Source organism: Haplochromis burtoni, unplaced genomic scaffold (genome assembly GCF_018398535.1).
Source record: "Haplochromis burtoni strain Fernald_Lab_line unplaced genomic scaffold, NCSU_Asbu1 Contig_592, whole genome shotgun sequence".
NCBI lineage: Eukaryota > Metazoa > Chordata > Actinopteri > Cichliformes > Cichlidae > Haplochromis > Haplochromis burtoni.
In genome coordinates this window covers 138,829-163,191 of record NW_024582953.1, presented here as the reverse complement: position 1 = coordinate 163,191, position 24,363 = coordinate 138,829, and the positions used below count along the sequence as shown (strand labels likewise).

The window sequence follows — 24,363 nt, the reverse complement described above, 5'->3', positions numbered from 1 at the left end:
ACTCACTTGCCTGCATATCTGCACAGTGAGCCAGACTTCAAACCACAAAGGCTGAAAAATGGGACCCATCGAACCAGTTATGGTTTCTCTGACTCATCGGGAGGAAGTTTCTCCCTGTGTGTGTGTGTGTGTGGTGGAAATGTGGCTCAATGAAGAGGGCCGAGTGTGTGAAGAGGCAGTGAATGATTGACCGGACTCAGCAGGTTTATTATCAGGGTGTTTTTGGGCTGCGGTTGACCTTTGGACTTGCATCCTCGCTCACAGACGCTCCGCAGCAACAACAGCTGTCAAAAAGTGTGAAGCTGTTTGTTTTCAGGGTAAACGCGGGTGACACTTGAACGTAACTGTTGCTGTTTCATCTTACAAACGTAAACCAAACGCAGATTAAAGGGTTTTCACTCCAGCTGGAGCTCTGCTGTGTCAACAGTCAGGCACACGGCTCGTTAAGTCGACCCATTTTCCTGATCCATGTGCTTTTACAGCCCGTTCACCATATTTGGTAGGGCGCCGCGCATGACGTCACAGCTGCGTCACCTCCGCTGCCTTCTTTCTCGTCCGAGCTCTCAATATGGCGCCGGTAAGTCCTGGCAGCTCGTCCGGTTTTTGCTTAATTTGTTCTGAGTTTCTTCGCCTTTTTCTTTCTCTGGCACTTTGATCAAGTCCCATAAAAGCACCCATCGTTAATGACGGGTGGCTCTACCGAGAAAACTTTATTTACATCCAGAAAACTAACAAGTTAGCCGCGTTAGCATTAGCTCGCAGCACCTGGTCACACGTGTCTCATTCATTAATCTGATTGCAAACCAGACTCCACAGGGAAAAACGCGTATTTGTTACTTTAAACGGTTTTAATACCTGGAAGTCTACCGGGTTTGGGTTTGTGGACAGTATCTGTGTGTTTTAGGATCCACTGGTGAATTCGGCATAACTTAAAGTCATGTTCCCTGGTCTATTGTCACTAAATAAGGAACATTGTCTATCATATTAACTGTTTTGTTCTTGAGCTTTGGTGCTATTACTGGTGTTTGGGATCACTAATCATGGAACTAAAACAGACGCCAAATCTCACGAGTAAAATAATGGTAACTTAAAAAAAACCTCCTGCCAATCCAAAGGAAAAATACTTGTCTTAACTGGAAGCACACATACATCCATTGTACATGACAGGCTTTAAATAAAATGTCAGTCCCATACCTGCAAAACTGGTTTCTACAAGACTGAATCTGGCAGAGATTGAATGTCCTTTTTTTCTTCCAGGACTTGAGTCCATATGCAGACAGACATAATATCAGATATTTAACGCAAGACATTCGTTTTGAGAAAATAAATGACAGTAGGGACTTGTTCAAAGCCTCACTGGAAACACAACAGAGCACGAGCCAATAAACAGAGCCTGAGACCGTCTTTTAAAACGAGTGACCTCAAATTTCTTTTATGACTCTGTATTCAAACATCAACCAAAAGCATCAGAAAACTCCTCACACACTGAAACTAAACATTAGCACTGAAGGGTTTATGTTTGACCGAGCGGCTCTCTGACTCTGGCTTATTTTTAGCTTTAGGTCTCCTCGTCATCTTTTTTCTTTACCCATCCGGTACCCAGAGATTTATCTAATGTCATTTGAAGAAACAGACTTTGCATAACTCAAGAACCATGTGGCGACATCACTTCACCACTGTTACCTTGGAAACCAGCTATAGCAATAAGCTTTGCTCACTATGTTAGTTTACGCGTGTTCTAGTAAAGTTAACATGTGAAACATGATCACAGATCAGAATGAAGAGGCCAGCTGGTAAGAAGTCCAAGAAGGGGGCTGCATGGAAGTTCACCCTGGACCTGACCCACCCTGTGGAGGATGGGATCCTGGACTCTGCAAGCTTTGTAAGTCTACTTGCAGTCGTCACTACTTTAGCAGAAATCCAGTTCAAATCGTGCCCCCCAAAAGTGACAAATTAATTCATTAAAGGGTAAATTTGGTGGTTTTTGCAAGCAGCTGACCCGATCTGTGGACTAGGGCGCCCTTCCCTAGCTCCAGATTTACTAGGGTTCTCTTCCCTAGTGCATTACTATGCTCTATCCAATAGGAGACCTTCCTTAAAGAGAAGATCAAGGTGAACGGGAAGACGGGGAATCTGGGTGACATCGTCCAGGTCGGCCGCATGAAGAACAAGATCAACGTGACGTCTGAGAAGCAGTTCTCCAAAAGGTAAAACGAGAAGTGTCACAAGAACCAGAGAACCTTCCTGGAAACGGTTCTGATGGTCAGTGTTCTCCCACAGGTATCTGAAGTACCTGACAAAGAAGTACCTGAAGAAGAACAACCTCCGCGACTGGCTGAGGGTGGTGGCCTCTGACAAGGAGACGTACGAGCTGCGATACTTCCAGATCAGCCAGGACGACGAGGAGTCCGAGGCAGACGAGTAAACAGCTGCAGCCACATCTGTGTGTGTGTCAGCGGGAGAATAAATGTGGGAAAGAAATCTCGTCTGTGTCGTGTTTTTGTCTGACAAAGTCAGTCCTGCAGCGTCCTGCTTAGCTGGTGTATGAAATCATGTTTATCAGTTTATGGAGCGAGTAGATTTTATCAAACATTCACAAAACAATTTGAGGAATTTTAAAATTGGTGAGGAAGAAGCAGAAAACATGTCAGCATACATTATGTAATGTGTACTCTATTATCAGTTGTCAAAGGAGTAAAGAAGTGAAAATATGAATAAAATAACATTTTATTAGGATCAGAAAACAAGCAAATAAAATGAGAAGCCAAAGACATTTCCAGCATTTACACAGAACCAGTTTAGTCTGTTATTCCAGTTAACTGCTGTTAAAGTGACAAACTGGTTAGCTGTAATAATCTTCCAGGTGTAGCTAGTTCTACTTCATGCATCAGCAGAGTAAACACACAGCAGGGCTGCACTGTTCATAAACTCCTAGTTTCGGGGTTCTTAAAGCACAGCCTGCATGTAGGTACAGGAAGTGATGCACTGCTGTGTTTCATTCATCCAGAGATGGGCTCAGTTTTCAGTTCCTGCTCTGCTGTCCTCACAGCACGCAGGCTTGGCTTCCCTCACAATGATAGATACAGGTGACGTCAGATGTAGCAGGCACCTCTGTAAGGATTATAAACCATCATCCTCTGAATGAATATATAAAGATAAAATTGTCAAAATTTGGAAAGCTGTAGTAAAGGCAAAGAAAGGGGGGACTCAGCTGGTTTGGACGTGTAGAGGACGGATCATGAATATTTTGGACAAAAGATCCTGTGGATGGAGCTGCAGTGCAGGAGGAGAAGATGGAAACCACAGAGGAAGTTCATGGATGCAGTCGAGAGTGTTGCTGTGACAGCGATAGGTTGAGATCTGGGCAGATGACTCGCTCTGTGCACCCCTGGAGGGAGCAGCTGGAAAAACAAGACAGGCTGGTGTATAGGAGGTGGGCAAGCGACCACCAGGTGGTGCACTGGCATGTTTAGTTTATGAGCAGCATCAGTGTGATATAACGGGATACAGCTTAATGCTATTGCTTGACCGCAAAAAAGTGTCGCACAAATTCTCAAAATGATTTAAGGCCCAGAGTTCCCACAGAGACACAAACGCCTGCAAAACGAGACATAAAACTTGACACAAAAAGAACTGAAGATGCACCAAAAGATGTAAAATTGCTTTAAAAAATGATGCCCTGTATTACCCAAAGTATTCACTCAGCCATGCAAGTCACTGAAATCAAGCATCAGCATGCAGATTGTTTCCACAAACATTTGTGGGTCGCTCTCAGGAGCTCAGGGAATTCCAGCGTGGTACCGTGATAGGATGCAACCTGTGCAACAAGTCCAGTCTTAAAGATTCCTCACTACTAAATATTCCACAGTCGTGTGTCAGTGGTGTTATCGTCAAGTGGAAATGATTGGGAACGACAGCAACTCAGCCGTGAACCAGTAGGCCATGTAAAAATCACAGAGCGGGGTCGGTGGACGCTCAGGCACGTGGTAAACAGCGGTCACTAACTTTCTACAGTGGACACTTGTTCTCTTAGAGGATGAATCACACTTCTCTGTCTGATCTCTTTCTCAATCTGATGGGTGAGTCTGCGTTTGGTGGGTGCCAGGAAGAATGGTACATGTCTGACTACACTGTGCTAAGTGTAAAGTTTGGTGCAGGGTGAGGTTATATTCATGAGATGGCCTCAACCTTTAGCCCAACCAAGACATTTTAGATCATTTCATGCTGCCAACTCTTCATACATGAATGTGCATCAGTGAACAAAGGAAGGTCCACAAAGACAAAGATAAGCGACTTTAGTGTGGAAGAACTTGACAGGCCTGCACAGACTCCTGACCTTAACCGGACAGAACACCTTTGGGATGAATTAGAAGCCTCTGACCCAGGCCTACTCATCCAACACCTGCGCTTGGCCTCACAAATGCACTTCTGGAAGGAAGGTCAAAAATTGCCATAAACACACCCCTGAAAAGTCTTTCCAGAAGAGTTGAGGCTGTTATGGCTGCAAAGACTGGGTCAAAATCCAATTGCACCCTATAGATTAAGTCAGGATGTCCCTCAGGTTCACATGCATGTGATAGCAGACGAGCGATTTTGGTAATGTAGTGTACAAACTAACTACGAAACAAAAGCCAAGAGCGATGAAATGAGAAAGAGACAGAACAAGATTTTTAAAAACGGTAACATACATATTTAAGGTACCGTACTGCATGAAGATTCAAAAAGAACGACAGCCGTAACAAATATAAGCTTTACCGAAAAGGAAAGTCTGAAACTCTTGAAACAACATTAACACGGGAGTCTATGAGGAGTGAAGCGTTTTGGAGCCTCAAGTGGACACTAGAGGAACTGCAGCAGAAGCAGAAAGGAGCTGCAAAGGTCAGTAAAAACGCCTCCAGGATTATGAAAAAGTTACAATACAGAGATGTTTAGAGTCTTTTTCAATTCCGATATCTTCTCATAAAGAAGGAGTCTCAGTAAAACAAGGGCAAAACAGTAAATTACACTGAAACGAAGCCTCACGGGAGCTGCAGTTGTCCTAATCAGGCACTATTGTTTTCTTTCACCTTGAGCAGCAGTGAATAAATTTGCACTCTGGCTTCAGGGGGACGTGCCAGCAGAGTCCATCCCCTCGGGTCAGCTCTGTGCTCCTGTAAGAAGCGCCTGGGATAACTGCTTTATTCCCGTAAACAGAAAAGGATGTTTTATTTTGCTGCTGCTTTCTCTGGCAGCGTGTCTGGATTCACTCCCATCTGCTCATCTGTTGCATATAAAGCGTGAACCTCAGGAATCCACCTCATCTGCTCTGCAGTCAGCGGCTGGTGTCATCTCACATTTATACGATGGGTGTTTATTACAGAAACAGTTCTCTGGAAAAACAGTTTACAGTCAATTTGAATCTGCATAGAAACTAGTAATTGACACTGGCAGATAACTCAAATATTTGCCTCAAAATAGTACGGGGAGCAGCAGAAAGTGAAAAGCTGATAAATGTCGGTTCAGCAGTTGGCAGCTCGTCAGTAAATCCTGAAATTGAGACTTATGTTCTTGATAAATAAAGCATTAAAAATATGCATAACATTTTGTTTGTTTTTAACTGAACGAGTCTCTTGATTGGGCTCAGTTTCGCTCCTGAAGGTGGGAACATCTCTGAGCTCAGCCGTGTTTCCCACAGACTGTCCTGTGCCGACAGTGGTGGAGTGTCCTGTTTCGGCTGCTTTATACCATCATGCAACTGTGTATGCAGGTAACGCTGTAATCGGACTCTGTGGATCAGGTGACGAGCAACAGCACATATATACAGCTGCACAGACAGAGTGTAGACTGATGGTTTTATTTCAGAGGGCCAGCTGGGTGCTGCTCCTGGTGGGACGGGGAATCCCTGACTGCTTCTTCGGTCCCTTTCCTCAGTGCCTGTGTGTCAGTCTGTACAGGGTTTCCAAACAGATTATTTCTTCAGCAGATGCAGGTTCTGATACATGTTCTCAAAGTTACATTTCAGTTTAAGAAGTTCTGGTAAGTTTTAAGCCTGGTGTTAGTGTACTGCAGCACCAAACAGACCACACAGACTCACACTGACTCGCAGTGGGGATGTAGCTCAGTGGTAGAGCGCATGCTTTGCATGTATGAGGTCCTGGGTTCGATCCCCAGCATCTCCAGGTTTTATACCATCAAGCTTCTGCACTTGGTCAAAGACATCCACACAAAACAAATATAACTGAGGTCAAAATGTCACGTGAAACAACTACAGGTTACAAAAGGTATACCTGGTTTTAAAGCACAATAATGCAGAAAGCACACACCAAAATGCATCATTTATGATGCATGTTATCATAGATAAGCTATAGTTGAAGCAAATAGTCAGGATGGCCGAGCGGTCTAAAGCGCTGAGTTTAGGCTGCCGTCTCCCCTGGAGGTGTGGGTTCAAATCCCACTTCCGACAGTTGCTTTTGTCCAAGTAAATGTTCAGAGGAGCATGTTACTAAACCTCCTGAATTCCTACATAATTTCCATCAATAAAGTATTCTGAAACTGAAATCTCACAGGCTGCTAGCGCTGCAGCAGCGTTGGGTCCGGGACTCTGTAACCAGCAGACTCCAAACACAGCAACCTCAGGCCCTTTTCCTGATCTTTAATCACATCTCCCTGTGCTCCACTCTCCCCACCTTCACCCAGTATGTCACCTGCCACACCAGAGACAATAAAACATTGGACTTATTGTATGCTAACACCAAGGAGGCAGCTCATCATCTCTCCCTCCCCTGGGGGGCTCAGATCACAACCTGGTTCGTCTCCAGCCTGTGTATAAACCTCTGGTCCACAGAGAACCAGTTGTTAAACGCACAGTGAGGAGGCAGAGACTGAAGAGGCCCTGAGGGATTGTTTCTGTTCCACTGTGTGGGAAACCTCTGCACCAGGCTGCAGGAGACTTGGGGTGGGTGAATGACCTCAATAAATATTTTAATAGGTTTGATCAACCACCCACCCCTCCCCCCAGGATCGTCCCCCTGCTGCAATCTCCCTCATCTTCAGGCGCTGCCTGTCTTTCATATCAGGACTTCACAACCCAGCTCCCAGCCATCACACCCACCCCTGGCTCTGTGGACTCCAACATACACCCCCCTCCCCCGAATCCCCTCTCTCCATCTCAGCACTTCAAGTGAGGAATGAGCTTCGCAAGATCAAGGTGCAGAAGGCTGCAGGTCCAGATGGCGTCAGCTCCAGGCTCCTGAGATGCTGCGCAGATGAACTGTGTGGCATCTTAGGATGCCTGTGAGGTCACAGGGCTGTGTCGCTGGTCTGCTGTGCTAGCACCGTTCCTCTTCACCCTCTACACTGCAGACTTCTCCATCAACTCCCCACGCTGCCACCTACAGAAGTTCTCTGACGACTCTGCCATAGTCGCCTCATCACAGGTGAGGACGACTCAGAGTGCAGACAGTGGACTCTTTGTGGACTGGTGCCGGAAAAACCAAGGAGTTGGTGGTGGACTTCCAGAGACGCAGACCCACCACACTAACACCGGTGAACATCCAGGGAGTGGACATTGAGATAGTGGACTCTTATAGGTACCTGGGTGTTCACCTGAATAAACTGGACTGGAGCCACAACACTGATGCTCTGTACAGGAAGGGTCAGAGCAGACGCTACCTGCTGAGGCAGCTGAGGTCATTTGGAGTCCAGGGAGTGCTTTTAAAGACCTTCTATGACTCTGTGGTGGCATCTGTCATTTTTACAGTGTGGTATGTTGGAGCAGCAGTTTATCAGCAGCTGAGAGGAAGAGGTTGGATAAACTCATCAGGAAGGCCAGCTCTGTTCTGGGATGCACCCTGGACCCGGTGCAGGTGGTGGAGACAGAAGGACTCTGGCCAAAACAACATCTCTGATGGACAGAGTCTCCCAGCCCATGCATGTAAATGTTGCTGCAGAGCTGCTTCAGTGACAGACTGCTGCATCTAGATGCATGAAGGAGCGTTTCTGCAGGTCCTTCCTCCCTGCAGTGTCAGACTGTACAATCAGAACTGCTCCTAACAAACAGATGTTTACATCAGCGCTGTAACTGCACTATTTTATCAACCAATTCGCACTATAACCCGGGTTTGCCTCTTATCTGTATTTAATTTTAGTAACGGTACAGTACTCTGTTTTTGGTAACCATTGTTCTTGATGTAAATATGTAAAAATTGTGTGTTTCTGTTCTGTGTCTTGTGTACTGTTTGTTTGTATATGTGTCTTTCTTGCTGCTGTTACACCCAAATTTCCCCTTGTGGGACAATTAAAGGATTATTCTATTCTATTCTATTCTATTCTATCGATTCTTCAACTTCAACAAGGGGATGTAGCTCAGTGGTAGAGCGTGTGCTTCGCATGTATGAGGTCCTGGGTTCAATCCCCAGCATCTCCAGGTTTTATACCATCAGGAGTTGATCAAAGTTCAGAGATGATCATACTGAACAAACAACCATGAGGTCAAAAACTAAAAAAACCACATCTCCTTAAATTACAACAGAAACCCGCCAGACCGAAAACCTTTGATGCTCTATAAAAATGTGGGGAAAGAATCTGCGTAGCACTATAATCACAAGAAAAGTCTAACAGACTCAGACGGCAATAAATCAACACAAAATGTCCACAAGACCCAAGAAGAGCAGCGTTCAAATGCCAGCAGCTCCAGGTTTTATGCTTCTGAAGTTGATCGACGTTTTGACCTGAGGTTAAAATGACATGTGACAAGGTTTATAGCACTAAACATGATCAGTCCTAAATCTTTCTGGCTTTCAGGAAACTATTAGGAAAAGTAAGACAAAAAATGTCCACAAGACTCAAGGACCATCACGTCTACGCTGTGCGTTTGTGAGGTGATTCATGAAGTTTGGTTACTATTAGCAAATTGCGTTTGTGTGCTGAGAGACACTTTCAAAGATATCTACACTGTACAAATAACCACGCAGTCAAAATGTCCGTCACATAAATGTCAACAACATACATGTGAGTCAAAGGAGCTTGCAAAGAAAAGCGTCTGGACTTCTTTAAGTTACTTGAAGTCGTTTCACCTCTCATCCGAGAAGCTTGATGGCATGAAAGCTGGAGATGCTGGGGATTGAACTCAGGACCTCACACATGCGAAGCACACGCTCTACCACTGAGCTACATCCCCTTAAGTGTGCATTTCCTAAGTGTTGCTACATGACACTATCAGTGTAGGTCATAGGTCAGTCATCTAGATCATGGTAGTATAAGGAGCTTGGGGGAAAATAAAACCACTGTACTTCATGAAGTTTTGTAAAGATGCGTCACCTCTCATCCAAGAAGCTTTCTCAGTTCTAAAACAAAATGGTGAAGAGTCCTGGGTATTTAAACCCTAGTGAGATTGTCCCTTAAGGAGGTCGTTGACCCACTATTAATCATGTGCCTCATCACATGAGCCAAGGTGTGGAAAAGGCGTGGGTCATCATCAGAGGTTTAGGGTGAAACCACTTTCTCAAGGACTTAGGCTACGTCCACACTAGCCTGGATAGATTTGAAAACGGCGTTTTCGTCTGAAAGCGCTCCGCGTCCACACTATCGTTTTCAGTCGTTTTCACAGAGTTGTGCGTCCACATTGAAACGGATGAAAATGCTCACGTTCCAGTACTGCGCACACATGAAGCGCAAGAAGATTCGGCCTGCCTCATTTCTGTCTGCTGTGTATTTACTTTCCAGCTCTTTGAAACGTCGCGGCAGAATGTCGAGGAAAAGCACCGAGTTTTTTTAAATGGACTAACAATGAGGTGGAGTTGTTGCTGCGAGTAACACAAAAGTACAAAGTTGCAAAAGCGAGTGAGAATGAAAGAATTTGAGGAAAAGCTATCTGGAGCATCTACAGACTGATATGAATCTTTGATAGGGCTGTCAAACAAAACAACTGCTGCATAATGCCCTCCGCTATCTTTGTTTAATTGGTCACATGACTGCATCACATTACTAAAATGTGTCATTTTTTTCAAAAAGTCTCAGTTTTCCTGTCCACACTGTGACGCAAAAGCACCTTTTTCACGTGTCTGCGTTTTCGAGAGCGTTTTCTCTCGGTGTGGGCGGGAGGCCAAACGGAGAGAAAACGATGCGTTTTCAAACAAAAACGCATTAGTGTGGACGTAGCCTTAATCAGATTCTCCACTCAACTTTTCACTAAGAAGGTCTGTGAAGGTTCTCAGTCATCCAGGTCATCGTAGTCAAAGGAGCTTGCAGAGAAAAGCGTCTGGACTTCTTTCAGTTGCTTGAAGACGTTTCACCTCTCATCCGAGAAGCTTCTTCAGTTCTAAGGTCAAATGGTGGAGAGTCCCAGATATAAACCTAGTGGGAGTGACCCCCCACACAGGGACAAAAGAACCCCCTGATGATCCTCTAATCGCCTGAGCCAAGGTGTGAAACTGGGTGTGGGTCCCAATCAGCCAGCCAGTTCGGCAACCTCACACACGACAGGTTGAGGTTAGGTCTCAGAGTGATTTCACTCATAACCTTTGGTGATGACCAACTCCTGTTTCCACACCTTGGCTCCTGCGATAATGCACATGATTAATTGTGGGTCAACGACCTCCTTCAGGAACAACCCTCACCAGGGTTTAAATTGTTTTAAGACTGAAAAAGCCTCTTAAGAAGTGAAACATCTTTACAAAACTTCATGAAGTCCAGTTACTTTTCCCCCCAAAGCTGCTGAGAGTTGCCTTGGACTTGGTTGCCTGATCAAGTTTTTTCCATCAAGCTTCTGGAGCTTCTTGATTTTTCTTGATCAAAGTTCAGAGATATCAATACGAAACAAATAACCGAGCTGTGTAAAGGGGATGTAGCTCAGTGGTAGAGCGCGTGCTTCGCATGTATGATGTCCTGGGTTCAATCCCCAGCATCTCCAGGTTTTATACCATCAACTTCCAATATATTGAACCTTTGTAAAGCTGCCATCAGTTTGCTCCTGCAAGCTTTGAAAACAGATGCTTTTCCACACACACACCTGTTGAGTTCCCAGCCCTGCACACTAACAGAAACAAACATCAGCTCAACTCAAACACACTCTCACAGCACCTCTTTCGTCCCTTCTTCGAGTGACCAATGACAGCTACATGCACACGCCCATGCTCAGCCTCAGATGTTGAATATTTTATCAAAATGGTCACATGGTTTCAGCTCTGAATGATTAAACACGGCCATCTCCTCTCGTCACATATCCACCAGCTCTGCGTTGGACGGAGGAATCTGCCTCAGGAGGGAAACTGAACAGCAAGTGAGTGTGTTGCCTGTGTGCTCTGGTGTGCACGTTCAGACTGCGTGATTTGTGTTTTTATCAGTTTTTAAGCCTCAGACTGTCTCTTTGCTCTTTTGAACCTAGGCTGTTTTTGTAGGGCTGATTTCAGTTTAGGTGTTGACTGAACTTATATGTTTGAGTATGAAGCTCTAAAACAGATCAGAGCTTTCGACGTGTAGGTGTAGAAGTTCGCCTGTGCGTGATTAAGTTTTAGACTCCATGTCCGAACCTTTCCATCATGAAACAGGATCCTCCTTGGACATCATTAAAGTTTCAGAGAGGGAGTCTCGCTCTAGTGAGTGAGGAGAACTGCTGATGGTATCCCAGCTTCATTAGCATGGAACGACTTTAAAACACACCAGCAGGACCAGAGGCTTCAAAGTTTCAAATGGCTGTGAACGTTTCTTTTGGAAAGCTTGAATACAGAAATGATTAGACACTAAGTGACTACTATGATACTCAAAGTAAGAGATTTAAAGTAACTGCTAAGAGATTCAAAACAACAACAACAAATACCATCCGAGGAACTTCCTAACCACAAAGAGACTCCAAGCAATCACAAAAAGAAACAAATGACCAGAAATGCACTCAGAATCACTGCACAGAGACTTAAAGAACCACAACGACATTCAAACAACTCTGTTGTTTAAACTACTTTTGTCTACCCCCATAACAGGGCACTGTAGTGGCTAACTCTTTGTTTTGGCAGAGTTTATATGCAGATGCCCTTCCTTATGTTACCCTACAGGGGGTCGAATCAAACAAGCAATCTTTCGCTTCGTCAAATGACCACAGATAGACTAAAAAATGACTCAAAGAATCAAAAGAGAGTCAAACTGCTGTCAACAGACTTAAATGATCGTAAAGAGCCTCAAAGAAAACTTAAATAAACACAATGAAGAGATCCAATCATTTTATCTATCAAACCCTCCGCTGTAATCCATGAAGTGCTGCAGTCTCTTCCTTTTCTTTTCACAGAGTTTCTGCGCCCTCTTTAGACTTCTGTTTCATGGAGACTGATGATGATGTGAAAGTATGAGACAGTGACAGGAGGAAGCTGGAAGGAGTGCACAACTCACCAACATTAACAGGTATTAACCAGGGTTAGCGATGGCGGCGTGGCTGGGTCGGGTATCACTGGGGGATGCCTGGTACAACATGTACTCTCGCTTGCTGAGGACCAAACCTGTGGGCTCCATGGCCCACAGCTCAGACGACCTCACCGAGCTCGCGGAGGGGTCGGCGGTCGGGCTGGCCAAAGTCCTCACCACTGTGGACCTGGTCTCCCTCGGTGTGGGAAGCTGTGTTGGCACAGGGATGTATGTTGTTGCGGGGCTGGTTGCTAACGCGATGGCTGGGCCTGGGGTCATTCTGTCCTTCATAATTGCAGCGGTGGCGTCCATACTGTCAGGTAAGCAAAAGTCTTTAAGCATTCTAACCAACCAAACAAAAGATTTAGAACAATCTGGCCACATGTGTGTCTTTTGCGTGAAGGTGTGTGCTACGCAGAGTTCGGTGTGCGGGTCCCCAAAACGACCGGTTCGGCGTACACCTACAGTTATGTGACTGTTGGAGAATTTGTGGCGTTCTTCATTGGCTGGAACCTGATCCTGGAGTACCTGATTGGCACAGCGGCAGGCGCTTCAGCTCTCAGCAACATGTTCGACTCGCTGGCCAATCACAGCATCAGTGACTTCATGATAACACACCTGGGCACGGTCAGAGGCCTCGGTCAGTGCCTCCAAAACTGCTTTTGTGATTTGTTTACCATTTGCACTTTATTTACTTATCTGTTAGAGAGGATAAACAGTTATGTCAAAGAAGATTTACCTCTAAGCTCATTTATGTTATGTTGAATAATAAAAACAATAGTTAATACCTGATGCTTAAACTCTTTGTCCTTCTGTCTCAGGTAAAGGCGAGGACACGTATCTTGACGTTCTGGCTTTGTTCATTGCCCTGGTGGTCACTGCTGTAATCGCTCTTGGAGTGCGTAACACTGTGGGCTTCAACAATGTCCTGAATGTGGTCAACCTGGTGGTCTGGGTCTTCATGATTATCGCCGGACTCTTCTTCATCTCTAGCAGCAACTGGGAGGGTGGCAAGTTCCTCCCGTATGGCTGGTCGGGGGTGAGAAACTGTTTTGCTAAAGGGGCTCTATCAACTAATTTCCAGCTTCCAATCAAGAGGTTACATATTTTTTGGAAGATGGGTGCCTTTCTCTGAATGTGCTTCTGTACCTGTCAAAATGGAGTTCTTTCTCCCCAGTGTCACCAATTGCTTGGTCACAGGAAACTGTATGATTGCTGGGATTCCCTGTCAAACATTCTTTCCTATATAAAGCATCTTGAGATGACTGTGTTGTGAATTCAGGCAAATTTAAATTGAATTTTATAAATAGATTGAAAAGTGAAAGTTAAAGAGTCAACTTTTGTGCAATTACAAAGGCTTAAAGTCATCTTGCATGAGTTAGCTTAGCGTTAGCTTTACCCACTGAGCAAACATCTGTTGATCTGAGGTCTGAGGCATTTTTAAACTGCTCAGATCTAAAGTTTGGGTTTAAAGATCACCTAGTCAGAAAAGCAAAAGCATCAAAGCAAACAAACGAGCAGTTCAAGACTTTACATTTTGATCAGTTGTAAAGGGGACATGCACTTCCCAAAAAGCTAACCCACAGACGCTATGACATCAGAAAGATAAAAGAAAGGAAAAAAAACGTCCGAAGCCTGAACCTTTTACTGACTAGAATTTTTTGTGAATGCACTGACTTCATTATTTTAAACAATTATCCATGTTTAATATGGGAATCTAGCATTAGCATAATCTTTATATTACAGAGACCAAACAAAAGCAGAATAGGTCCACTTTTTTAAGATGTAAACTGTGAGATCTGTTAGTAACCCGTTCTTTCTGTTCAGGTGATGCAAGGTGCAGCGACCTGTTTTTACGCCTTCATTGGCTTCGACATCATTGCAACGACAGGAGAGGAGGCCAAAAACCCCAACACCTCCATCCCTTACGCCATCACTGTCTCGCTGGTCACCTGCCTCACTGCCTATGTGTCGGTCTGTACAGAGTCCAGCATGTTTGTTTTTAACTCAGCCAAATTAATTTCCCCATCAGATTATTTATTCTGCCTTTTTAGTCCTGATATGTTCAAGCCTGATGTCAGTTGTGAGAAAACTACACAGTGTAATGCAGCACATATGTGCTTGGAGGAGCTCTGATGGGGATGTAGCTCAGTGGTAGAGTGTGTGCTTCGCATGTATGAGGTCCTGGGTTTAATCCCCAGCATCTCCAGTTTTTACCTCTGTCTCTAGGCAATCAAGCTTCTGGACTTGACTACAGCAGACATGTGTCAAGGCTTTATGGCACCAAATGTGTGAGAAGTCCTGAATCTTTGGGTGCTTCATCATCAAAAAACTATTAGGATAACTAAGATACAAATAAATACTAAATCACAGAGGGCCCTTAAATTACTGCAAACCAAAACCTTCTGATGAGCCATAAAAATGTGTGAAACATATGAAGTCTGTTTTCCCAACAAGGGGATGTAGCTCAGTGGGAGAGCGTGTGCTTCGCATGTATGAGGTCCTGGGTTCAATCCCCAGCATCTCCAGATTTTATGCCATCAAGCTTTTGAGCTCTCACGTCTTGCACATGCATAGGGAAGTTTTTCATTTCTTTAAGGTCAGTCTATAATTTGCTTTTGTGAGGTGAGCTCTAATGATCACAAATACACTTAATATAGGTAGAAGAGATTAGGACAACAAAATAAGACTCAAAACACAGAGACGTAAGTGGCCACAAAGAGGCTCAAAATCACTACAAGATGCATATCAGAACTATAAGAGAGTCAAACATCAGTAAATAAATAACTCCCAAATGTTTCGGTGGTTAGGAAATATAAGGTAACTAAAAAAAAACCCAATATACTTAGAAAATGATCTTGATGCATGCGCAAAAATCCAGGTAAGGAAATCCAGAAAGTGGATTCTGTTCATCTGGACGTAGAGTTTTCAGCGGGAGAAACATTTCATCCAAGTGACTTCTTCAGTCTCTGCTGACTGCAGATTTCCCCAACTTATAAACAGCATATCTGCATAATGACCAAAACTAGCACCACTGACTAACAATGGGGCCTGAGGTCAGTTTCATTAACATTAAAATGCAAATTATCATGACCACTGAAGAATGGCCATGAGTACCATCCAGAGAGAGCTGGGGAATGGCTCAGTCACAGCTTTGTAAGATGGTGAAAAAAGTGTCCTAAGAACCCCTCCTTGATTCAGACATTCAAAATGTCCATGAGATAAAATGATCAAAAATAAACTTAATATGACTACAAACGACTTATGACAACAAAGAGACTCACGAAACAAAACAAAACAAAACGCAGAGACACAAGTGGCCACAAAGAGACTCAGACATCAGATGCGCATTAGATAACCACCGAAAACCTACCAGACCAGCGCTTCTGATGGGCTATAAAATTGTTAGCAACACATCCACAGGGGGATGTAGCTCAGTGGTAGAGCGCATGCTTTGCATGTATGAGGTCCTGGGTTCGATCCCCAGCATCTCCAGAGTTTTTCTCGATGTCCAGGCCATCAAGCTTCCAGACGGGACTGCAGCGTACATTGATTCGGTTAATGAAAAGAACCAGCCTTTTGGGATTTTCCTCATCATCCCAGAAGGTTGATCATAGGTCAGTCTATACATCGCATGCATCAAGACGACCACATAAAGATTCCAAATCACCACAAAACCTTCAAAATAACCACTGACATCCTCAAAAGAGTGACTTCTATCTCTTGCATGTAGAAATTATGTGTTGGGTGGCCTCAGTCGGTGACATGATACGGTGAGGCAATTTTTCAGGGGTGAGGTTGTTCTTAGTGAAAAGTTGAGTGGAGAATCTGATTAAGGCTACGTCCACACTAATGCGTTTTTGTTTGAAAACGCATCGTTTTCTCTCCATTTGGCCTCCCGCCCACACCGAGAGAAAACGCTCTCGAAAACGCAGACATGTGAAAAAGGTGCTTTTGCGTCACAGTGTGGACAGGAAAACTGAGACTTTTTGAAAAAAATGACACATTTTAGTAATGTGATGCAGTCATGTGACCAATTAAACAAAGATAGCGGAGGGCATTATGCAGCAGTTGTTTTGTTTGACAGCCCTATCAAAGATTCATATCAGTCTGTAGGTGCTCCAGATAGCTTTTCTTCAAATTCTTTCATTCTCACTCGCTTTTGCAACTTTGTACTTTTGTGTTACTCGCAGCAACAACTCCACCTCATTGTTAGTCCATTTAAAAAAACTCGGTGCTTTTCCTCGACATTCTGCCGCGACGTTTCAAAGAGCTGGAAAGTAAATACACAGCAGACAGAAATGAGGCAGGCCGAATCTTCTTGCGTTTCATGTGTGCGCAGTACTGGAACGTGAGCGTTTTCATCCGTTTCAATGTGGACGCACAACTCTGTGAAAACGACTGAAAACGATAGTGTGGACGCGGAGCGTTTTCAGACGAAAACGCCGTTTTCAAATCTATCCGGGCTAGTGTGGACGTAGCCTAAGTCCTTGAGAAAGTGGTTTCACCCTAAACCTCTGATGATGACCCACGCCTTTTCCACACCTTGGCTCATGTGATGAGGCACATGATTAATAGTGGGTCAACGACCTCCTTAAGGGACAATCTCACTAGGGTTTAAATACCCAGGACTCTTCACCATTTTGTTTTAGAACTGAGAAAGCTTCTTGGATGAGAGGTGACACATCTTTACAAAACTTCATGAAGTACAGTGGCTTCATTTTCCCCCAACCTCCTTATACTACCCTGATCTAGATGACTGACCTATGACCTACACTGATAGTGTCATGTAGCAACACTTAAGGGGATCTAGCTCAGTGGTAGAGCGCTAGCTTTGCATGTATGATGTCCTGGGTTCAATCCCCACCATGACCGCTTTTATACCATCAAGCTTCTGAACTTCAACGTATTGATCCATTCTCAATCATCCAGGTAAGTAAATCTCCGAAAGATGACTCTGTTCATCTGGACGTAACGTTTTCAGTGGGAGAAACGTTTTGTCACTCATCCAAAGTGACCAGCCCACCGAAGGAACAATGGGCTGGGAGGTCATGGGTTTCAGTCATTATGCAAATTGTTAAAAAAAAGTACTGCTGGTATTTACAATAAGAGTGCAATGACAAGACTCAGAGATCTGACCCTGTGGCATGTGTATTTCCACGAGTTTGTATTTGTGAAATGATTTGATTGCAAATGTTCCAATTGTCACAGACACTGTTGAGAGCGTTGGTGCAGTGACTCTAACAGCCACGTCTCCTGATGTAAGACAGTATCAGCCAGTTGAAAGATATACTGTAAGAATATCTGCATCACATGTGACCTGTGAATCACCTTTATCTAAGTGTTCATTCCTGATGAAACGGTGATTGTAATAATAGATATATGATAATAGAGTCTCTCACACCTCTGCATTTTTTTATTTCACAGGTGAGTGTGATCCTAACTCTCATGGTTCCCTATAACCTGATCGACGTCTCGGCTCCTCTCATGGAGATGTTTGCTGTGCATGGCTTCATGTGGGGGAAGTACACTGTGGCTGTGGGCTCTATAGCTGGACTCACCGTCTCTCTGCTTGGCTCCCTGTTTCCGATGCCCAGGGTCATCTATGCTATGGCACGGGACGGACTGCTGTTCAGGTGAGGAGGTACATGAAAACACACAGCCAGCTTAAGGAGTTTTAATAAGAAATGTTTCTGTGTCTGTGTTTTAAGGTTTCTGTCTCACGTGACTGCACTCACACACACTCCCACGGTGGCGTGTGTGGTGTCGGGGAGCCTGGCGGCCGTCCTCGCTCTGCTGGTGAGCCTCAGGGACCTGATTGAGATGATGTCCATTGGCACCCTGCTGGCTTACACTCTGGTCAGCGTGTGCGTGCTGCTACTTCGCTATCAGCCTGACGAACAGACCGACACACATCAGTTTGAGTCTGAAGTTCAGGACATGGACGGCCTGAAGCACGAAGATGCCAAAGACGATCAGATCTTGAGCGAGAATGACGGGTCATCTTCTTACCACACCGGCAGGACGGAGGGGGAGGGAGATGACTCTGATTTTCATACAGGCCACCCCTCACTGCTGAAAAGGCTTCTGGGAGGTCATTACTACACCCTGCGGCTGCGTTTGGGAATGCCTGATGCGTCAGTTCGACCAACCCCAGCCACCGGCCGCATAGTGACCAGATGCACTCTCTCCCTCTTCTTCATGTCCTTCCTCCTCTGGTCTACCATCATATTTGGGGTTGAGCAGGGCACAGGTGCTGGGGCAGTGATTTCTGGACTGATGGCAACAATGATGGCAGGGTCATTAGCGAAGCTTTTGATTATGATCATACAGCAACCAGAGAGCACCAGGAGCCTGCCCTACATGGCACCATGTGTCCCCTTTGTCCCTGCAGCAGCCATATTGGTCAACAGTTACCTCATGCTTAAACTGTCTCCACTCACCTGGGCAAGGTTCACCATCTGGTGCCTCATAGGTGAGCTGAAACAATCTTGATAATAGAGTGTTGTAGATTTGAAATGGAGCATTAATCAGTAATTCAATGACAATCAGTTTATTTAAATATCGAGTTATATATTAAAAGGAGAAAACACCAGTTCTGCAGTTGGCTGCTCGGTCAGATAGGTGATAAAGCAGTCGTTTTGTTATCTGGTTGCTTGGTTGGCTGGTTAGTTGCATGACCTGTTGACTGATAGGTAAGTTGTTTGGTTGGCTGCTTGACTACTTGCTTGGTTTATTCGTTGCTTGGTTGGCTAGCTTTTTGATTCGCTGGTTGGGTACTTTGGTTGCTCTGATGCTTGGTACAAACGATTTTAAGATGCAATAAGCCCGACAAAGAAGAGAGAAAATGCTTTACATGTGAGGTATCCAGGATTTTGTAAGAGCTTTGTAATTCTCTTCATATGGAATTCATAAAGGTTGACAATCCTACACAAACTGATCTCTGTACCTACTGACCCACCCTCTACTGCATATCCATCCTCAGGTCTGTTGATCTACATTTGTTATGGAGTGTGGCACAGCACGCTGGAGCTGAATGCTCGGGAGCAGCAGGCACATGCCAGTTCCTACCAGCGCTATGACGACCACTTGGATGACACTGTCTCCCCCGGTGACGACCTTTACACCCAGGAGCAGGACGAGAGACCGTATCAGGGGTGGTCTGCACCCGAGGAGAGAGGATACCACTACCAGCAGGGAAATCAACACGAGATCCAATACGAGGACCAAGAGAGCGGAGAGCAGGAGCAGAGCCAGTATGAAGATAATGGGGACCAGTGTGGATACCAGTCTGGAGCAGGAGGCCAGTATATGGAGACAGGCAGTAGGTCCAAGGGAAGGACCAATTATGGGTTTAATGATGAAGAGGAGAACTGAGTAATATGAAAGAGTGAATAAAACCTACCTATGAGGCAATATTTTAATATTTGTGGAAGCTTTTATGAAAACTGGGATCAGATATCAGCAGAGGAAGGAGGGCACAGAGAGAAGCCAACAGCAGATGCAGAAGCTTCAAAACAGTCTAACCCGTTTGGGTCGAAAGCAACTGGACTTCTTTACTCCAGCTTCTGCAACCTTTTGGACGAGAAGTGAAATGTGTTTGAGAACTTAAAAGAAGTCCAGCTGCCTTTGAAGATCTACCTGTATGAGCACGAATGTACACAAACACCCACCTGCCTCTGACAACCTGACAGTGACAGCAACCGTTAATGAAACAAGTTGGACTTGTGTGAGAAGAAGTGTTGTTACAAAACAAACCTGCCTTAATCTTACTTTATTCTTTTTCTATTCTTTAGTGCTCAGCCGAGGTTCAAAAGCATCCAGACTGTGTAGACGCCCATCTGTTGTTTAAATCAAGACGAACTGAGCATGCTTGAGTGAGATGCTTATCTTTTTAAAGTTAATTTCCTGTTATTTTTAATAGGCACAAGCACCGATACTATATAAAGCATTTTTATTAGCACTACTCATGTGCTGCATGTCTTCAGGCTAACCTTTTAGACACCAAAAGGCTTATGACCTTAAGATCAGGACCTTTCCATAGTGACTAATCCCAACCATACGCAAACATGTTAATGACTAACCTCGTGTGATGATGGATCATCTTAGATGTTCTCCTAACTGAAGTTTGGTCTTTTTTTAGCATCTTCTTCAAGCTGTATGAAAGTATTTTCTCTGCCAATCAGGCCAACATGAACTTTTACTGAGAACAGTTTAACCCTTATTGTCCATCTTCCCAGTGCTGATGTGTTTATATTAACCTAACCATAGCTTTGTAGACAGCCACCAGGTAGTACATCATCATGTCTCAATTAGCCCCAAAGAATTTGGACTAATTACCATACAGCATTTGCTCTGAACCATGCTCATATTAAATGTTTATACTTTTTGTGCCTAAAGGTCACTCAGGCCACTTGCACGTGGTTCTTTGCAGACTCAGGATCACTGCTTCCTTTTGCACATTCAGGTCTTCGTTGTCTTCTTTTCTGCTTCCCATAGCCGTTCACAGAAGTCTGTTCAGAGACAGTGAACAGCACACACTGGTTTAGCTTGTCCTCTGGTTTTGTTTGAGTTCTTTGTTTACGCTCTTTAATTGTTTTGGGGTGAATGGTGTTATTCAGTGTCTGTTGTGGAAAGTGCAGAAATAAAGAGAATTTGAAGCAGCAGTTTGTCTAATCGGGGTTTTATTGCGGCTTCTCTCACAGATAGAAGACGCTGAAGTGTTATCATTCCAAATTTAAAGGAGCTGTGTGAGCCGTCAATGGCAACTGCGGTAATTATTGTGTTAATAGCATCAGCCAAAGGCTAGGATAAGTAGAGGTGAGTGGATCAATCCAAATATCCATAGTGTTAAGTGGTCATTGAAATGTGTTCAGAATTTGCAAATTAACAGTGAGTCATACAAACCTCTCTGCCCCACATAAGCTGCCTTTATAGGTCAACAGTATCAGTACTGGCTCTGTATTTACTTGGTATCGGATCAATACCAAACTTTACAGTATCACACAGCACTAGTGACGAGACAAAGCCTGTCGTGCTCTGATGTACGTAGTTTGCGGTTAATCTGTGCTAGCTTTGCCTCATTTTAGCCAGAAGAGGCTAAACTCTGATGAGCTGATACCTACTGTAGAAGAAGACAAACGAAAAATCGTATTTGAAATGGATTCATATCATACAGAAATAATATTCAGTAAAACATAAATTTAAGAAAGCATGAATCTTAATTTAAATGTGTATGGGTGTTTTCAGAGAGCCCAAGAGATTTTAAAGCCTTTTTTCTAAACACAGACAAGAATTTAACCCTGTGGGTATGCAGATGATTTATTTTGATTATGCTGTTAACATAAAAGTAAAAAGAAATGATAAAAAAAAGTGGGGGATTAAATATGAGCTGCAATTTAAAAGTATCATAAACACTAAAGTGACCATGAAAACAACAGTTTGCTATTTATAATGTGAAAACAAAGAGCCGCTGACAACGATTAACTTAGATGGTCACAGCCGGTCAAACAGGGGGACTTTGCTTCCTGACTGAGTAGCTGAAGATGTGAAATATGTATTTATACATGTACAGCAAATGAAATTACAAACAGCTGCAAGCTTTCTGCTAGGCTTCACCTCGGCTCATGGAGTCCCTGAACTGGACGTCCGAACCATGTTCGTGTGGTTAAGTCTACTGACAGACCAATCACAGTCATGACCTCGGGGGCTGGTCATGTGATTGGTTTAGAAACAGTATATTTGAGTTTGTTTAGTTTTTTCCTGTAATGCCAGAGTTTGAAGTTGAGATTGTTTTGTGTGAATTGGATTTGTGTATTCCTGTTTTGACTGGTTGTTCTTTCTTCCATTGTGTTACTTTGTATCATCCAGTGAGAGCTTTCTTGTCTCAGTTTTTTGTTTCCTTTTGTACTTTGTGCCTTGGTTTGAGTTTTACTTTCCCACCTTTTGAATATGTCTTGCTTGCTTTAACCTGTGTCGTGTTTACCAGCTTTTCTCAGTCTCCAGTTAGTCCTCAGTGTGGGTCTGCCCTGAGTGTTTGTCTTACATTGTTGTGTTTTGATGCTACTTGTTTTGCTCGTCTTCCTGGCTTTCTATCCCGTTCTTGTTTTTTCATTCAGTATAATAAAACTTTGTCTTTTTCTTGTTGCTACTCTGAGTTTTGATCCTTTAGTCTCTCTAAAGACATCACTAAGACTTTTATCTCTAAAAGAATAACAAAATGCTAAAGTTGAGGCTTCAATGCGTGGAGTCCAGGGCGGCGGAGGACTGGAGTAAGTTTGATGCAATTACTGATTTTGAAACAGATATTTTTTGGGACATACACAGATTCTCCAGACTTTCCTAGTTTGAGGCCAAAAGATCTCCTGAGTGTGAGCTTATTATTAATCCCTCCAGTTCCTGCCAACATTCGTTTTCATGGTGGATTTTAGTCTTGAAGCAGTAAACAGATAATGGCATGTCTCATCGATGGCGAATATGACTTTAAACTCAAAGAAAACTTGGTTAAAAATAGAGCGCCTGGTTGCTTCACACCCGGGCGCTCTTGGCGTGGTTGGCGGGGGGGTCGAGGAGCGTGGCCGTCCCCCTGTTCCCAGAGTAGTAGAAGCTGTCGTCCCTACTCGGGGTCCCGGGGTCGATGCCCTGGCAGCACAAGATGATGATGCCACCTAGGAGGCAGAGGGCGGAGCCGACCCAGCCGGAGTACAGAGAGAAGCCGAATGACATCAGATCTTCCTCTTTATTAGCGCCGATGGGGAACCAGACGGTAGATATGATGCTGCACACAGCTGGGTTTCAGACATATTTAAACACAAAAGGTGAAAAACAGGGAAAAGAAGAGGTTATAATTTTGTGCTCGGTGCCTCCATCTGTCTGGTTGTCATCCCTGAGTTTGTGAACAGGAACTACCTGTCTTATCTCACAGGAAGCAAAACAGCCTGACAGATCCTGACCCATCATCCTCCTTCCTGCAACAGCTGGGAATGACTCGGGGAAGACCAGCGCTCTATACAACATGCCACATTCACCCAGTCACCGACTCTAAACTGAATGCTGTCTAACCAAATTCATACTGCGACAGATGCGTCGGAGAGTAACTTAGGGTTAGTATCTTGCCCAAGGATACTTTCCATGCAGACTGGAGGAGGCAGGGATTGAACCTCCAACCTCTCGATCAGTAGGTGACCAGCGCTACGTCCTGAGCTACAGCCACACGAAGCTCACTGCAGTAAGAGAAAGTCTCTTAAAACGAGAAACTGCCCTCAGAAATCAAATCTGTCCTCTGAAACTGTCCCAAAAAAGTTATTTGAACACACAAATACATCCCTCTAAAATGAAAACTACAAAATATGTAACACATGTCCTCAACAACCTGCACACTCAGTACTGTGCACTCACAGTGTGCTGAGCTCTACACTCTTATCTGAAATCAAAAACATAACAAATCAAATCTGCAGTCTGTCAAATCAAACTCATTCCTCAGATTTATCGATGGCACTGCTATTAAAGCAACATTTCATTAATAAGAGCTGGTTGAATTCTTTGAATACCAAAGACAGCACCTTCATTGGGTCCTTTACTACCTCCTTATTCTGGATGTTGGTTCTCATCTATCCAGCTTTTATAAAACAAAATGGTCAGAACACATGAAACAAAGTGTCTGAGATTTGCATTTTTCAGTCATCAGCCACTCCTTTGAGTAATCAGCTTCTCTGACAGTCTTTTCCCTGAATCTCCTCCACACGTTCCTTCATGATGTCAAGGAAAAGTGACGAGGAAAAGATGTTTTGGACTAATAAACTGCAAACACTGAAAGTCAGTGTAAGTGAAATTTCTCTTTACTTCACTGACAAAAGCTAAAACCTTAAACTCAACTAGTGTTTCTGGTAAGTGTTAGTAAAGTAGTAGTTATAATCAAACTGATATAAACACAACTGTGTGTGTGTGTGTGCGTGTGTGTGTGTGTGTGTGTGTGTGTGTGTGTGTGTGTGTGTG

General features: G+C 44.1%; 4 protein-coding genes and 7 non-coding genes across 11 annotated transcripts in view; 9 read left to right on the top strand and 2 right to left on the bottom strand.

The window, feature by feature from the left end:
- Positions 1-453: 453 nt before the first annotated feature.
- rpl22l1 (ribosomal protein L22-like 1) lies at positions 454-2,481 on the top strand. The gene is made up of 4 exons (XM_005948609.2): positions 454-577; positions 1,772-1,882; positions 2,086-2,207; positions 2,281-2,481. Exons 1-4 carry the CDS (start codon positions 569-571, stop codon positions 2,423-2,425), a joined length of 387 nt encoding a protein of 128 aa, XP_005948671.1. The 5' UTR covers positions 454-568; the 3' UTR covers positions 2,426-2,481.
- A 3,605-nt stretch (positions 2,482-6,086) lies between these two features.
- On the top strand, positions 6,087-6,158 carry trnaa-ugc. The gene has a single exon. It is a non-coding gene; the product is annotated as a tRNA-Ala (tRNA).
- Positions 6,159-8,332: 2,174 nt separating this feature from the next.
- Positions 8,333-8,404, top strand: trnaa-cgc. The gene has a single exon. It is a non-coding gene; the product is annotated as a tRNA-Ala (tRNA).
- A 681-nt stretch (positions 8,405-9,085) lies between these two features.
- Positions 9,086-9,157, bottom strand: trnaa-cgc. Its single transcript has one exon. It is a non-coding gene; the product is annotated as a tRNA-Ala (tRNA).
- Positions 9,158-10,816: 1,659 nt separating this feature from the next.
- Positions 10,817-10,888, top strand: trnaa-cgc. Its single transcript has one exon. It is a non-coding gene; the product is annotated as a tRNA-Ala (tRNA).
- A 295-nt stretch (positions 10,889-11,183) lies between these two features.
- On the top strand, positions 11,184-18,964 carry LOC102304958 (probable cationic amino acid transporter). Its single transcript, XM_005948614.2, has 7 exons — positions 11,184-11,257; positions 12,257-12,689; positions 12,773-13,009; positions 13,191-13,408; positions 14,197-14,343; positions 17,797-18,005; positions 18,081-18,964. Exons 2-7 carry the CDS (start codon positions 12,389-12,391, stop codon positions 18,862-18,864), a joined length of 1,896 nt encoding a protein of 631 aa, XP_005948676.2. The 5' UTR covers positions 11,184-11,257; positions 12,257-12,388; the 3' UTR covers positions 18,865-18,964.
- trnaa-cgc lies at positions 14,507-14,578 on the top strand. The gene has a single exon. It is a non-coding gene; the product is annotated as a tRNA-Ala (tRNA).
- Positions 14,826-14,897, top strand: trnaa-cgc. Its single transcript has one exon. It is a non-coding gene; the product is annotated as a tRNA-Ala (tRNA).
- Positions 15,793-15,864, top strand: trnaa-ugc. Its single transcript has one exon. It is a non-coding gene; the product is annotated as a tRNA-Ala (tRNA).
- Positions 18,965-19,162: 198 nt separating the features above from the next.
- Positions 19,163-19,746, top strand: LOC121812428 (probable cationic amino acid transporter). Its single transcript, XM_042214599.1, has 2 exons — positions 19,163-19,169; positions 19,355-19,746. Exons 1-2 carry the CDS (start codon positions 19,163-19,165, stop codon positions 19,744-19,746), a joined length of 399 nt encoding a protein of 132 aa, XP_042070533.1.
- Positions 19,747-21,532: 1,786 nt separating this feature from the next.
- The window catches only part of cldn11b (claudin 11b), a 7,186-nt gene continuing 4,355 nt past the window's right edge, over positions 21,533-24,363 (bottom strand). The window contains exon 3 of the mRNA XM_005948608.3: positions 21,533-23,156. Within this exon, the coding sequence (XP_005948670.1) occupies positions 22,897-23,156 (260 nt within the window). The 3' untranslated portion in view covers positions 21,533-22,896. The remainder of the gene's footprint in view (positions 23,157-24,363) is intronic.